This window comes from Bos grunniens, chromosome 22 (genome assembly GCF_055505025.1).
Source record: "Bos grunniens cultivar Pamir isolate PY7600 chromosome 22, Bosgru_T2T1.0, whole genome shotgun sequence".
Taxonomy (NCBI): Eukaryota; Metazoa; Chordata; class Mammalia; order Artiodactyla; family Bovidae; genus Bos; species Bos grunniens.
Window position 1 is genome coordinate 291,660 of NC_141186.1, and position 15,888 is coordinate 307,547.

Genomic DNA, 15,888 nt, shown 5'->3' on the forward strand with positions numbered 1-15,888 from the left:
AAGCAAGCAGTGCAGGCTGTGTCATTTGCTGTTTCGTAGGACCAGCTGATTCTAAACCTGGAAACCCTGAGAGCCGAAGTGGACCAGACGAGACTGCGAGGGGCTCCCTTCCACCACAGGTAGGCTGCTCCCCCGGGCAGCTCCCCTCAGCGCTGTCGGGTGTGACAAGGGCCTGTCTGGTGTGTGGACAGTATGACTGGGTGTTGCTCATGGTCACACCTCAGGGAGCCTGTAGCTCCGTGGCCAGCGAGAGGGAAGAGACAAGCATCGTTCCTTAGGGTCAAACTTGGTACCACAGAGTGGTCGTCACAGGATTGACAACACTCAAAACCACAGGCAGAGGTTTGGAAGTAGGGGGCCGACCAGTTGATATTTGGGCGTATTCATCTGAGGGGCCTGACAGACTGTGACACTGATGTTTCTGAAGAGTCGCAGAAGGTTAATGACCTGTAGTCTTCTGACTGCGGTGGGAGGAATCACCTGGCTTGTGAATGAGGAGAGCAGATTACTGAGCATCCTGATTTTTTCTTCCTCGTTGTTATAGGGGCGGTAATTCTTATTAAGTATTTAAATGTTTCTTTGGCTTCTTTTTTTTTTTTTTTTTTTTATTCTTCCAATTTTATTTTATTTTTAAACTTTACATAATTGTATTAGTTTTGCCAAATATCAAAATGAATCCGCCACAGGTATACATGTGTTCCCCATCCCGAACCCTCCTCCCTCCTCCCTCCCCATACCATCCCTCTGGGCCGTCCCAGTGCACCAGCCCCAAGCATCCAGCATCATGCATCGAACCTGGACGGAAAATGGTCACAAGTGAGAGATAAACTTTAGCAAAGGTTATTAAGTGCTTACTGGTGACATTCATTCATCTGTAGGAAATGGACTACTGCTTGAATCCTGACTTAGGAGACAGTTTGGAGCCCATACGCATATTTCTGTGTTTGTGTGCTTAGGGGATCCTCGCAGTCCAGAGCCCCCACCCAGCCTTCTTCTAGAGAAAAGGAGATGTCATTTGAGACAAAGGCAGAGCCAGAAACTGGTCCTGTGTCTGAAACCATGGTGGGTGGAGTTCAAGGAGAGCACGTGCCCTACAGAACAGGAGGGGATGTGGCCGGACTTGGTGGCAGAGCTCCTCCAGGGTGAGGGGCTGGGGCTGTCAGAGGTGGGGAACCCCGGCTCCCAGGGTGGACGAGGTGAGTGTGAGGAGGACTGCGTAGACAGTGGAGGAAAAGGAGGTGGACACGGCCTCCTCCTCTTGGGGGTTTTTGGGTAACGAGGAGGGACCTGGTGCCAGGAACTGAGGCCTGACACAATTGGGGGCTTCAGATGGAGAAGCCTGGGGCCTGGTCACCAGTCCCGTGTGTGTCAGTGAGAGTGAGAGACGAGAAGAGGAAGCAGCCGCGGGGCAGGAGGAGCCGCTGTGTTCTGAAGACAGTGGGCCACAGCGGCTGGTGCGAGGGAGGGGTGTCTCCAGGAGGCAGCTCTGGAGGGGTCACAGCAGTGACTTAGCAGCACAGGTGGGGCCTCAGAGTGGGGCTTGTGGGCAGTGTGGGCTGGGTGGGGGGCACTGTGCTGCCTCAGGAGGGAGGGAGTGGGGACTGAAAACTGGCTCACAGGCAGGGCAGGCACGGCGTATTTGGTGGGACCTCCCAGAGGAATTGGTCACCTTGTCTCTGAGACCTTCTCCCGGAGGAAAGAGCTTCGGGTGAGGAGGGGGAGAGAAATGGAGGCTGCGCCCCGCGAGGGGACTGGGAGGTGATGGTTGGGGGTCGACCCAACCCGGAGGCCTCTGTAGCCCTCAGAGGACCCTCGAGGGTCCCCAGTCCACAGCGGGACTGTGTCATACCCCCCACTCAGTTCCCAAGTGTGCTCTAGCCCCAGGCCCTTGGGTGGAAGTGGAGCAGAGAAGGGAACAGTTCTGTCAGGAGGGAGGGGAGACGGGAGGGAAGACAGGTGTGGCTCCGGGAGATTCCAGACGTCCATCTCCTGTGCAGCACAGTGTTCACAAAACCATCGAGCAGAGCAGCGTGTGACCCCGAGCAGGCTGAGCTGGTGGTTGGCCCTGGCCACTCTGCAGACGTATGGGGTGTCCTGTCCTCGGAGGAAGGCCCTGTCTCCTGGGTTTAGGGAATCTTGCACATGAAGGCACCACCCTCATCCCAGAGACAAGACCGAGCAGAGCCTGGGTGGTCCTGCAGTGCAGGCGGCTCACAGTCAAGGCGGGGCTGCCCTGCCTCCCAGCAGGCCCCTGCTGAGTGAGCTCCTGGCACCTGCAGGCCCAGGCCTTAGTGCTCAGGGCCTGAGCATCTGTGCTGGGCCTTGTTCAGCCCAGACTCTGGTGACACGCTCACCTCTGCTTTAATGGGAGACACCAATGGTGCTCAGCTCCGAGCTGTGGGTCCGAGGCTTTTCTGCTGTGGGTTGTCTGAGGCGCCTTTAAAAACACTGAGAGCGGTGCAGACAGTGTTCCAGGCAGACCGGTGATTGTGATCCACAGACTTCCCGTGGGAGAGGGAGGTCAGAGCAGGCGTGGGCCAAAGGGGAGGTGGGGTGCCAAGGGGAAAGCAGAGCACGTGCATGCCCTGCCCTGGGACCTGAGAGCGGGCTCCAGGGGGACCCTGGACGCCCCAACCCCAGACAGCCGATCCTGTCCTAGTCAGCTCCACACCCTCGCGTCAGCACTGCCTTCCCCACATATGGGAGTTTTCCAGCTGCTGGGGATGAGCCCTGAGTGTCTGCAGAGCAGCGGGTGGCCTGTTGCTATTGGAGCCAGGAGGGCAGTGCCCTCCCGGGGGCCCTTTTGCTGTGAAATTGCCGATCTTCCAAATGGACAGGCTTTGGCTCGTCTGACAGAGTGAGCTCTCTTTTCTTCTAACAGCACTCTTCTTCCCCGTGTGTTTCAGGCGACCCCACTTGGGCAGCGCCCCGGACCTCAGGTTCCCTGTGGCGGACCGGCCGGCAGACTCCTTGGGCAACGGGGCGGTGCTGCGGTGCCCCCAGAAAGGCCAGCTGGCAGCGCTGCATGATGAGCCATCCGAGGCGAGGACCCCACCGCCCCCTTCCCATCCTTGGTGGGCACCTTGTGAGGCACCTGCCCCCTCACACCATGGTCCTGAGGTGGGTTTGGAACAAAGCGCTGATAGATTGCTTTACGTCTCCCCATTTTCCTTTTTCTGGCTAAGAGTTTACTTTGAAGGCATGCTTTTTTTCCTTAACCAATTTTGATAATTTGTGGCCTACTGTGAGGCCCAGCATGGTACTAATTAGCAGTTTTGAAATCATCCTACGAGTAAATGGATACACATATCCATTAGCTTATAGTGAGAAGAATTCTCATTGGAAGTTTAAGTGCCTTTATCTTTTCGCCTCATTCATGCCGTGTATTTGTTCATACATGTCTGTGTTTTGAGCTTCCACATTCAGTGATCAGTTAGTTTGGGCCAGACATGGTCAGAAGTAGGACTCCAGCAGTGAATTAGAAACCATGTGTGTCCTTTATCCACTGCTACGTAACGAATCATTGCAAAGCTTAGTGACTTCCCAGGGAGCAGCTCACAGTCCCCAGTGCCTGTGCATTGTAGCAGGCGGGCCTGGTTCAGGGCCTCCTGAGGGCACAGACACGGGAAGGCCCCCCAGGGCTGGATGGCAGGCTTTCAGACTCACCTGGCTGCTGGGGACAGGCCGAGGTCCCTGCCGTGTGGCTTTCCCATGGCCTGGCTTTCCTCAGAAAACCCTCTGAGAGCGAGAGTGCGGGGTTTAGCCCAGGGCCTTTCACACCCTGGTCTCGAGGCCGCACACCTTCACTTCTGTTTGCAAGAGTGAGCTGCAAAGTCCTGCCTCGCTCAGGGGCTGAGCAGGAGTTGCCCCTTCTGCTTCTTGAAGGGAGGAGGATGGAAGAATGTGTGGACCCCTTTTTAAACCCGCGCAGCCTGTTGAACAGTAATGAGCAGGGAAAGGAGACCAGAGTGCCTGAGTTGTCCAAGGAGGAGGGGATGATCGTGTGTAAACAGGGTGGCCAGTGAGGTGACATCAGGAGGGTGACCTTGAACCAGAGACCGAGAGGCAGGAAGAGAAGTAGCCACTCGGAGATAGAAAAAAGGGTCATGTCAACCAGCGGGGACAAGGGACAGAGCAGGCCACATCAGGGAGGAGCCTGGGCTCAGGCCTGAGCAGCTCGAGGCCAGAGCCTGTTTCCTGAGGTGAGGAGGGCTGCCGGGGTGGGGAGCTAAGAGCCGGGCCTCAGCCCTGTTGAGGTGGACGAGCCCATTGGGTGTCCCGGGGACGTGTCAGGAGAACAGCTGAGTGTTCCGGCCTGCATCCGGGAGAGAACTCATTCAGCTCAGGGTGGACTTCGGGTCGTGGGCATACAGATGGCATTTAAAGGCACGAGCACAGTAAAGTCACCAGGCGGGTGCCGGTGGAGAGAGATGGGGTGCAAGGGTAGGGCTGTGGGGCATCCTGCATTCCAAGGTTGAGAAGGGGCGCAAGGGACTGAGGAATAACCACAGGGAGGGCAGGGCCTGGAGCCCAGGGAGAGACATGCTGGGGGCAGGGGGTGGCGTGGGGGAGGGCAAGGAAGGGAAGGGGCTTGGTAACACGGGTTCCTCGAGCCCCCGGGGAATTGCCCTGCAGGGCAGGGCTCACCGCCTGCTGGCAGAGAAGTGGAGACCTGGCGGGGAGGGGGACCATAGAGGCCACTCCCAAGGAGCTTTCAGAGACCCGCAGTGGGCGCTGCAGGGAGCCCTGGAGGAGGAATCTGCTGGTTCCCCTTGTGCGATTGGAAGGCGAGAGAAGGGAGAGGACATGCCGACTGGGCTGATGGGGGTGAACCCCTAGGCAGCTGGTTCGCTGGAGCAGAGGAGGAATGTGGCAGGCGGTCCCGGAGCCAGCGAATGGGGTAGCCCAGCCCTGGGGCGGGGTCGTGATGAAGACAGGAGGCTAGGGCACTGGACACAGGGGCAGGGAGCCAGCAAGCCAGCACCTCGAGGCTGCCCCTCAGTTCCTTTGAGGTCCTGTCTGGGAAAGAAGGCAGGACCTGGGTGACAGTGTGGCAGGGGGGACGTTTTCAGAGAGAAGGGTGTGAGGTGTGAGAGTGGGAGGGCGGCACGGGGCCCCGCTGGCACTATCCCATGTGTCTCTGATGACAGAGCCACCCTTGCAGTGCAAGGAGCCATCCCCCAGAACAGCCCGAGGGCCTGTGTCCTGAGAGGAGAGCCGCGGAGGGGCTGGCCCTCCCGTCTCCTGGCTGCCCCTGCTTGCGCCTCTCTGTGGTTGTTCAGACCAGCCTGGGAAACGGAGGACTGGGAGCCTGCGAGGACGGCACACTCTGGTGAACTGGTACCAGTGATGACCGCTGATAGGGACCCAGCGGCTGCCGAGCTGAAGGGTTCTTTTTTCTTATTTTCCTCCAGCCTGGCTGATGGAGGCATGGATGTATTTTTGTAATTTTCAGTTTCTGTCTCTGACTCCATCAGCCCACCCTTGTGAATAACCTCATAGGATTGCCTGCCGTCCACACTGAGACGTGAGTGTCACCAGGCCATCTAGGAACTGGATTCTCCCCCTGCCTGTTTCTTGAGTCCTGTTCGCTTAAGAGATGGCAGTGTCTCATGAGCATGGCCCATTTATCCAGAGTCAGGGCTTCCATGTAAAATTGGGTTCAGTTCCTGATAGACTTGAGCTGCCCTGAATGTCGCTGATGAGACGTGGTCCTCTCGTGACCAGGTGCAGACCCCAAAGGAGCAGGACTGGGAGCACACGCAGCAAGCCAGCATGCTGGCCGACGTGGCCCAGGCGTTTGAGAGTGACGAGGGTGCATCTGACGACGAGGGCGACAGGGTCGCCCTCTTCAGCTCGGCCACTGAGCTGTCGCCCGGCAGGCAGGCTGATGCCAAGACTCTGACCGTGATGATGCAGGAGCAGCTGGATGCCATCAACGAAGAGATCCGGTGGGTGATCCTGAACTCAGCTCCCCAGAAACTCGGTTTCTCTGAGGAGCTGTCTTCTTCTAGGGACGTCTGAGCGTTCCATAGTAAGAAACCTGACCTCAGGTCTGCTTCAAGAATTTTCAGTTTTGAGATGGCCCTTGATTACAGAGCTCGGTCAGCCAGGGCAATCTGTCCGTGGTGTGGTGTCAGCACTCTGTGGGGGCGGGGGGGGGGGCGTTGTGGGGTGTCCCCCCTCAGCTCTGAGCCCCAAGGTGAGTGAGGTACCAAGGCGGTGTCCCCTGCGGCCCGTGGACCCTCCTGTGTCCCTCAGAGCCCCCCATGTTCTGGTGAGAAGCCACCTGGTGAAAGCTGGGGTTTTGAGGTTGGCAAATCCCCACTCAGATCTGCATTTTCCTTTTTAACTTAATGCAGTGTGAAGATTGGATTGTTGTAAGACAGTGGTCCAAGGACATGTGTTTGAGTTTTTCTCATCTCATCAGTATATTTAAAATGTTTTCTTTAGACACCGTCTTGGCAGTTATAACAATTTTCAAAACAGGATAGAATCCAAAGGCCTGCCTCGTGGTGAGCGGGGGGCCTTGGGTCTGGGTGCAGCCAGGTGGCTGGGGGCCCCGAGGCCTGCCTGGTGCCACACCCGCACAGCTATGCCCGTGTCCTGAGTCCATGTTCAGAGTGGCCGCAGGCCGGTGACCCTGCACAGGACCAGGCAGAGCTGCTGCTCAGACTGTTCTCATCACGTCAGCCCAGGCCAAGGTGCCCGTTCCTGTCGGCCGAGTGGGATGCTCCGGGGGAAAGGCAGGGGGTGAACGGGACAACCAGCAAACTCAGGTGGTGTCGCCTGCCCATTTGACGCCAAGACAGACAGCTTTGTGGGCCGTGTTTGAGCACAGATGAGCTCAGAAAGATGGTCTTTCCGCATCCCTGCAGGAGTATGGAACGGTTATATATTAATACTTTTATTTTTACAGCAAGTTGTCAGGTAAAAGTGATTTTTCCTTATGCGACAAGTTGACTTGATGTAAATGGTCAATTCTGTCCATCAACTTGTTATCAACAGTGAAAAACTTTCCAGATGTATGAGTAGAAGTGAAGCTGGAGAGTTTACTTCCTGTAAGAATCTTGTATTTTAATTTGAAAGTCATTTTATTTGCATAATCGTGTATTTAAACTGCTATATAAAAACATCCACCACACATTAGGGGAGAAGAGCAGAAACTGTAAACTCTAGGTTAATGCAGCACATTGACATGAATCCAGAAACTCACACAAAGCTGGTGCAGAACCTCATCAAGTGATGCGTTTGTATATACACAACCTTAAAAAAATAAAAAAAAAAGATCAACTCAGCACTTCATCTGGTCTGGAGACTTGTGTTTAGAAACTGCAGGTTGTTTGTGAATTGCTGTTTTGATTATACAGAGTTCCTGATTCCCAGTGGAAAAGACTTGAGGCACTGACGTGCATCTCTGCCCTGAGAGCAGGGGAGGTAAGGGTTGTCAACTTGAGGTTCACAGGAAAGAGAGTTGCCACCAGGGCCCCTTCAGAATGTTAGAGTAAATAAGTGAAATCAAGCGTGAATGATCAGGGCCAGTTTGTAAGACTCAACGCTAAGTTATTCTAAGTTTGAGAATATTCAAAAGAGGAAACGTAGAACCTTTTGGCTGAGATGTTCATTGAGCAACTGTTTCTGGAATTTGCTAATCATGACACAGAATGCCAGCCCAAATTTATTGTCCAGATAGGTTCCTCTGCTGACAAAGGCAGGTGACGCATTTTATTCCCTTTTAGGTTGATCGAAGAAGAGAAGGAGAACACGGAGCAGCGGGCCGAGGAGACTGAGAGCAGGGAGGGCAGGGGGAGCTTAGGCAGCCTCTGTCGTTTTAAATCAGTGAGCTCCCTCAACCTGATTCCCACCTCCTCGCATGCTGGCTCCTGCCCACCCCTGCCCAAGCCCAGAAGGAGGCGGCACAGCCCGGCGCAGGAGGGAGACCAGCTGGGCATCATGACTCTGGTATGTGTCTGCCTCCTCCCTGCCGCATCCTTCCCCCAGCATGCTGTTTTTTGTTTGTTTTTTGTTTTTTCTCTTTATACCCAGAAGAAAATCAGGTACATTTGCTACGCTCAGAGGTCTAAAAGTTTTTAAACCGCCTAGTCTTTAATCATTCCACAATGGCACAGCAACAAATTAGTCTTGATATTTGGACCACTACTTAGCACGTCATCATGAACTCAGCCAGAGCCTGCCTCTGTAACGTTGGGCCTGGCCTGTGCTGGGCACAGCAGCTGCAGGGAAGTTTCTGTTCTCAGGGAGCAGACAGCTTCCTGAAAGTAGCCATAGGCAGCTCTCATGGCATGGGAAAGCCGTACAGCACATTCTCCATTGGGGATGCCTGGCTGCAGGGTGCAGGGCATGCGGTGGGAACAAAACCAAGAATCTACACTGGTCTGCTTGCTGATGGACCCGGCCACGCGCTCAGTCCAGCTCTGCGTGTGAAACCAGGTTAAAAGCCCAGGGCCCCAGGGCCCCAGGGAAGACGTCGGGCTACCTCAGTTTTCTGAGTCTAAAACTGGGATGACGACCTAGGGCTTTTGGTGACAGAGTGTGCGGCTCTAAAGCACATGTTCCAGCTTTCTTGCGTGTTTAGCTTAGGTGTTGTGAGTGTGTTGCTGTTTACCCCATGAAATCACGTGTACAACATTCTGCTTTGTAACTGGACTTGTATTGTCTCTTTTTTCTGTTACCACCCATTTCATGTTAGCTGCATTGTTAGTCAGCTTATAATTAAATTAACCGTGAATCATTTTAGCGGCCTGTGAAGTGGTAACCAGTCCATTTTGTGGTCTTTTGACACTGTTTTTATAATTGGCATCATTGGCTAATTAGTTGATATTTAAAATTCTTTGATGATTTCTCTGTGGTTTCATGCTTGATTTCTTTCCAAATATTTGGAAAAGAACAGTTCTGTATGTTTTCCTTGCTGTTGGAGTTCTCTGACAGTGTGTCTGCTTTCATCATTGGTTTTGATTCCCTCTCTCATCCTGTTGTCTGCTTAGTCATCATGAATCCAGATCCCCCCCAACCCCCGAGGCTGTAGTTTACCCATCCATCTCCCCTCCCCCGTCCCCTCACTTGCTCTGGTCATAGCCGTGCTGTGGTCCACAGCGTGTGTCCCCTTAGTCGGGTTTGTGCTTTGTCTTCATGTGTCATTAAATGGTGTTTTTCCCCCATAGCAGTAAGTTGAATTGGTGTATCACTGTGCAGTTACAGGAGAAGGCAATGGCAACCCACTCCAGTACTCTTGCCTGGAAAATCCCATGGACAGAGGAACTTGGTAGGCTGCAGTCCATGGGGTCGCACAGAGTCGGACACGACTGAAGGGACTTAGCAGCAGCAGCATGCAGTTATAAGCATAATATATGTAGATGGATCCTAAACTACATATCATGTGTAATTCATAAATGAGATTGTGCTTACATGAAGAAATGATCCTCTTAAGTGTAGAATTAATGGACTTTTAGATATGCAGATGACATCACCCTTAAGGCAGAAAATGAGAGGAACTAGAAAGCCTCTTGATGAAAGTGAAAGAGGAGAGTGAAAAAGTTGGCTTAAAGCTCACCATTCAGAAAACTAAGATCATGGTATCTGGTCCCATCACTTCATAGGAAATAGATGGGGAAACAGTGTCAGACTTTATTTTTTGGGGCTCCAAAATCACTGCAGATGGTGACTGCAGCCATGAAATTAAAAGGCACTTACTCCTTGGAAGCAAAGTTATGACCAACATAGATAGCGTATTCAAAAGCAGAGACATTACTTTGCCACCAAAGGTCCATCTAGTCAAGGCTATGGTTTTTCCAGTTGTCATGTATGGATATGAAAGTTGGACTGTGAAGAAAGCTGAGCATCAAAGAATTGATGCTTTTGAGCTGTGCTGTTGGAAAAGACTCTTGAGAGTGAGTCCCTTGGACTGCAAGGAGGTCCAACCAGTCCATTCTAAAGGAGATCAGTCCTGGGTGTTCATTGGAAGGACTGATGCTAAAGCTGAAACTCCAGCACTTTGGCCACCTCAAGTGAAGAGTTGACGCATTGGAAAAGACTCTCATGCTGGGAGGAATTGGGGGAAGGAGGAGAAGGGGACGACAGAGGATGAGATGGCTGGATGGCATCACCAACTCAATGGACATGAGTTTGGGTGAACTCCAAGAGTTGGTGATGGACAGGGGGTCCTGGCATGCTGCGATTCATGGGGTCACAAAGAGTCGGACACGACTGAGCAACTGAACTGAACTGAACTGACACAATATCCTTTCTGTGTTGGTGCTTGTATTTAAGACTGTAAATCTCATCAGCTTTTGCACAGTTAATGTCTCTATTAGACTCGTTAAAAAAGTATCTTCTATGGTTAATGTAAAGACTGCACCTGCTATTATGCTAGCTTTCATTCTTACATATTTTCACAGGGAACTTGCTTTAATGAATTTATTGTGAGAAGTTTTAAATCAAATTCCGTGTCAGGATTTTACATTAATGTCCAAAAGGTGGTTAGATTTGTTCAGTGTTAAAATAGATATTATGGTAACTTCCTCATCAGTTAAATTACTAATTTAAAGTATAACATGTTTTTGATTAAGAGAAACTAACTTATAGAGAAATTTGGCTGAGAATAGACACCTGTTACGGCCCTTTGTTGTACAGAATGCTATGCTTTAATAAATCATGATGTTGTAATAGAATGGTATCTTCTTGAGTAATAATTTATAGTGTTTCTCTAGTAAATCTCAAATAGCTTATTTAACTTCTGTGGTCAAAAAAAAAATGTTCTGTTTCCAGTCACATGTTCTCTAAATCTTCATGTCACTTACATGTTTGCCGTCATTTTTGCTTTACTGTATTTGCCTCTACGGATTCTTAAAATTTTAGCTTCAAAGTCGTAAAGAATCTGGTTTCTCTTCATTTCTTTGCATGCATCTATCAGCCTAGTGATTTAAGGAAGCAGCGTCGAAAGGTAAACTGTTTACTAATTTAGCACACCTTTGTTTCTCTGTGAAGTATTGAAGAGTCCTTATCATTTAACGTGAATGAACACTGTGTGGTTATGTCCTGGTGAATAATGATGTTTTAACGGAAGTAATGAAACTCACCCACCACTTAAAATGTGCTGATGGTTCTGTTGGAAATAGGTCATTCGTTGGGACAGTTGTAACAGTTTGCCTTTCTCCCACTTGTTTGCCTTCTGATCATCTCATGCATGTTTATAATAGACATTGTATTATTTATTATTTTTAAAAATTTCTATACTTATGTTTTTGGCCATGCTGCACAGCTTATGGGATCTTAGTTCCCCAAGCAGGGATCAGACCAGTGTCCCGGCAGTGAAAGTGCCAAGTCTTAACCTTTGGACCACCATGGAATTTCCGCTTAGTGTTTTCATGTAAGAAATGACTGAATCAGAGCCATAGATGTTAGATTTGCGGGAAACCAATTTAATGATGGTGGGTAGCAGTGTGCAGGAGACTCTGTGTGCCGGGCACGTGCTTTCCAAGTCTGTCATCTCAGCCCCAGGTGAGGTCCAGGCTGCTGCTATCCCCATTCATCAGACATAGACACTGAGGCTTAGTGAGGCCGGGCACCCTGCCCAGGCTCTCACACCCAGCAGCATGGTGCAGATTGGTCTGATCAGAGCCTGGACACTTAACCATGGTGCTGTCCAGCCCGCTTTCCTCCAGAGGCTCTCGTGTCCATCACGGCATCCCTGATGGAGGGAGCATCAGGAGGGAGCTCTCTGCCTCTCCTCTCGGGTCACTTGGATGAGCCCCTGTTGTTGGAGTCCAGTGCCCCAAGGGCTGGCCTTCCTTGTCCCTCTCCTGCTCCCAGCCAGCTGACCGAGCACTCCTGGGCCTTCCTGCAGGACTGGGGTGGCCGTGCTCCAGCTCAGGCAGCTCAGTGCACGGGAGCCCTTCTGCTGAGCACAGCAGAGCAGCGCCGTCCCCCTGGGGTTGGTGACCTGGGTGTGCTGCTCACCTGCTCTGTGGCCTGCTTTGCCCTCCTGTTCAGCGAGGACACGGCACTGCCCTTCCTAGCCACATGTGGCACCAGTGGGGCAGCTCCCATCCTGGGGGAGGGCAGCCAGGCGCAGACCCAGAGGCCTTCCTCAGGAGGAGGCCCGGGGGAAGGGGCTGGCCTGGGCCCTGACTCTGAGGCAGGTGTTTGTCTCCACTGAGTCCATAGTCAACCCAGGTGTGTCACTTCCCTGCTCTGTTCGTTGCTGTTTTCTGATTTTTATAAATGCTTATTTTAACTTGAATTTGAGATTGATCCCTGTTCAGTTCCATGTGGAAAATTTCTAGCCTTTGTAGCCTTCTGTTGTCTGAGGGTTCTTGTTAGAGCTCAGGGGAGGGAGCCCAGTTTATCCAGCTGCTCTTAAATGAGTTCAGCTGTATTTTGCACTAAGTTACTTTGTTGTCACCAAGCTCCTGTGGGGCTGCACGGGATCAGTATTCTTTACAGAATCCCACCAAAAAAGCACAGGTTAGTTGGTCAAAACAACACACTCATTGTTTATAACAATACATGCCATGCATGTTTCCTAAAACCTCCCCTGGTTTAACCACACACCGAAATGTATCAGTGAGACCTGTTTGGACCCTGCAGGGTTAATCTGTTCCCACACTGTCTTTCCTTTCCTCACACCCAGGACCAGCGGAAACGCTGGGAGTCCAAGAGAGATCATCTTCTTCTTCTTCTTCTTCTTTTTTTTTTTTAATTAGTTTATTTTTTAACTGAAAGATAATTGCTTTACAGAATTTTCTTTTCTGTCAAACCTCAACATGAATCAGCCATAGGTACCCATATATCTCCTCCCTTTTGAACCTCCCACCGCTCTAGGGTGATACAAGATCATCTCTTAGTGAAGACCTGGGGGTGCCTTATGGAAACCACTGTGAGCGAATGACACTCGAACTGCGTGTAAGTACTTCAGTGGGTAGCCCCGAGTCTGTATGTTACCGAGAAATACGATCCAGGCACATGGTGTTCGCGTGGAGGGGTTAGGTACCTTTTCTGTGTTTCTCTTGTTGTCATGGGTTCCAGTAACCTGCATCATCACTACAAATGATCTTGGATGGTGGCACAAGCTGTGTCTTTTTCTCCTTCAAACAGAAAGGTCTGGACGGCTTTGCTGAGAGGTTTTGTACTCTAGCTGTGGTGCTTCTGAGCAGCATCTGGCGATGAGCACAGTCCTTTCATCAGGGCAGTTCATGCCGTGCAGGATTCAAGGTGCTAGCATCGCTCTGCTGTCCTGCCCCGCAGGGCCATCTGGTCGCTGGATTCCAGGGAGGGCCGAGGCCGGCTGCAGGGAGGCTCCCGTCCGGGGTCTCTGCACTCAGTCAGATGCTCTCGCTGCCCCATAGCCTCACTTTTTTTGAACAAGACAGTCCTTTAAGATGGCATTAAGCTATAACAAGGGTTTTTTTGTACTTGGGGGAAAGCATAGCTAATAGATCTTCAAATAAGTTTCTGGTTATAATGTAAAGCCTGTGTGATTGCCTTTTTCAGAACAGTCTATTGTTAGCCAATTTGACACTTACCTCACTCCCTCAGCTGCCAGCTATACGGGAAGAGGTAGGAGATGACAAGACCGCCATCAAATGTGAAACCTCGACCCTCGCCTGGCCACGGTCCCTTCGGCTGGGCCACCTGCGCACGGGGGCGCTGCGCACAGCCACCCATGAGGACCTCGGGGACGCCCACAAGTAAGTGACCTGTGTGTGCATTGTCAGTTTCAGGAACCCTGCACCTCTTGTCTTGAAAGAGTTGCAAGGATGATTTTAAAGGAATAACACTGAGTTCGGTGCCTGTGTTTAGTGGTGAACTTCAGGTGCTGGGGAAGAAGAGCTCAGTGACCTCAGTGATTTTAGAAAATGTCCATCTCTACAGATTGACTCCTGTGGGAGCTTTCTTCCTGCTCTTGGTAGAGGGCGCGTTCCTGAAGGTGATGGCCCCGTGCCTCTCGGGTTCGCTCTTGAGGGTCCCTCCCTTTTCTGCAGGGGTCTCCTCTCAGGAGACCCTGTCCCCTCCTGTGACTGACACTGTCCTCATTCAGACCACCACTTGCTGAGCTCCCATCCTGAGCCAGGCAGCACTCGATGGGGGGCACGTGTGGTCACCTGACCAGCAGCCCTGCACGGTGACCGTCGCTCTCCTGCCACGGCCGGGGACGGTTACCCTGTGGGAGGTGGGGAGAACTACCCAGAGCAGGGGAGCTCGTCTTCTCCTGGAGCGTCGTCACCTGCCGAGCAGCGACCCTAAGGGAGGGTCAGAGCGCCCTCTGCACCAGCTGGCCTGAAGTCAAGCCCTCCTCTCGGGAGAGCTCGAGGCAGAGAATCTCAGCTTCCCGGTGCGGTTGTCTGACACCGGGGGCCTGCATTGCTCGTGTGGAGTGTGGTTGGTGAAGGAGACTCCAACTGTCAGCTGCGAGGTTGAGGCGCGGGTGTTGCCGGGTGCCCGTTTCTATCAGTAGCTCTTGTGGAGGGGTGTGTGTTTGCACAAGGGTGCCAGTTAAAGGTCGTTTTCTCTCCCCGAAGCTCCACAGGCTCTCAGGACAGCCCTGGGAATAACCCCAGCAGCAGCACCAGCAGCCATGGCTCGCTGCACAAAGCCCCAAAGAAGAAGGGCATCAAGTCCTCCATCAGCCGCTGGTTTCGCAAGAAGGAAAAGGGCCGGCCTGAACACCCCAGCAAGGAGGCGTTAGGACCAGGTGGGTGCTTCACCGATCAGAGGGAGGAGGGCCTGCAGGCATCTCCCTTCTGTGTCTCCCCTGTCGTCCCCATGAGGCTCCTGTAATCACGCTGGGGGTCCTCCTGGGAGCAGGAGTGGAGGAGGCGTCTGTCTTCTCAATGGGTCTGAGATGATCGGCTGAGTTAATGAGTGGATGGTTGGATGGATGGATGAATTAAGAGTGGATGGATGGATTGATTAGTGAGTGGTGGATGGATGAACAGATGGCTGGCTGGATGGGTGGATGAACGGAGCATGGGATGAATAAAGCAGATGATTGTACTCCAGTGCTAGAAACATATTCTACGAAATTGAGTAGGAGCTGGGCGATGATTGTTTCATCCTAACAGTGACATGTGTTTGGAAACGGCCTAAGTGCTCCTCAGTGAGGGGTGAGGTACAATCTGTGGACACACCACAAGGAACAACGCGCCCTCCTTCCTGCCACCTTCCCCATCCCCAGGAGCTCATCAGGGGTTCTGCTCATGCCCCCCACCCCACCCCACAGCCACACAGGTCCTCCTGGGGTCCCCTCATCACACAGGGTTATCATCAGGCCCCCATATCACTCAGCTTCCTCTCCTTGAGGACAGCATATGTTCCTGCCTCTTCAGCCACAAATGTGTTGAGTCTCGTTTGTGCTGGGTGTGGGATTTACAGGGGTAAGTAAAGCAGATGTGGTCTGGAGCACAGTTAAGTGACAAGAGAGAAAAAGGAGCAGATTATTAAGTGCTATCCCTATTAGTAGTAAATACAATGCTGAGATGGATGGTGCATTGATTATGTACCAGATGCCGTGTGTGCCCCTTACCAAGCAGGTGCTGCCCCCTCCCGATTTACAGAGGAGGACACAGTGACAGTCACGTGGTTAGGGAGCGGTGAGGGCAGGTTCACACCCACCCAGCGGGACCAGGCACTTTGCCGAGCCCCAGCCACCTCTCTCGTGGATGAAACAGGAATGAGATGGCTCTATGGCATGATGATTCAATGGACTTGAGTTGGAGCAAACTCCAGGAGACAGTGAAGGACAGGAAAGCCTGGAGTGCTGCAATCCAAGGAGTGACAAGAGTCGGACACAACTGAGCGACTGAACTAAAACCTGAGTATGTGCTAACCTGTTTCAGTCGTGTCTGACTCTGCGACCCCAGGAACTGTAGC

At 52.2% G+C, this 15,888-nt stretch overlaps 1 protein-coding gene across 1 annotated transcript; it reads left to right on the forward strand.

The window, feature by feature from the left end:
* Positions 1–806: 806 nt before the first annotated feature.
* LOC147347897 (liprin-alpha-1-like) lies at positions 807–14,796 on the forward strand. Its single transcript, XM_086368893.1, has 9 exons — positions 807–816; positions 957–1,196; positions 2,882–3,042; positions 5,728–5,951; positions 7,740–7,962; positions 9,183–9,184; positions 11,830–12,099; positions 13,488–13,706; positions 14,538–14,796. Exons 1-9 carry the CDS (start codon positions 807–809, stop codon positions 14,794–14,796), a joined length of 1,608 nt encoding a protein of 535 aa, XP_086225019.1.
* The last annotated feature ends 1,092 nt before the right edge of the window (positions 14,797–15,888 follow it).

Coding starts and splice junctions, on each gene's coding strand:
- LOC147347897 (XM_086368893.1), top strand. Junction 3,043..5,727: donor TGCATGATGAGCCATCCGAG/GCGAGGACCCCA, acceptor TCTCGTGACCAG/GTGCAGACCCCAAAGGAGCA. Junction 5,952..7,739: donor GCCATCAACGAAGAGATCCG/GTGGGTGATCCT, acceptor ATTCCCTTTTAG/GTTGATCGAAGAAGAGAAGG.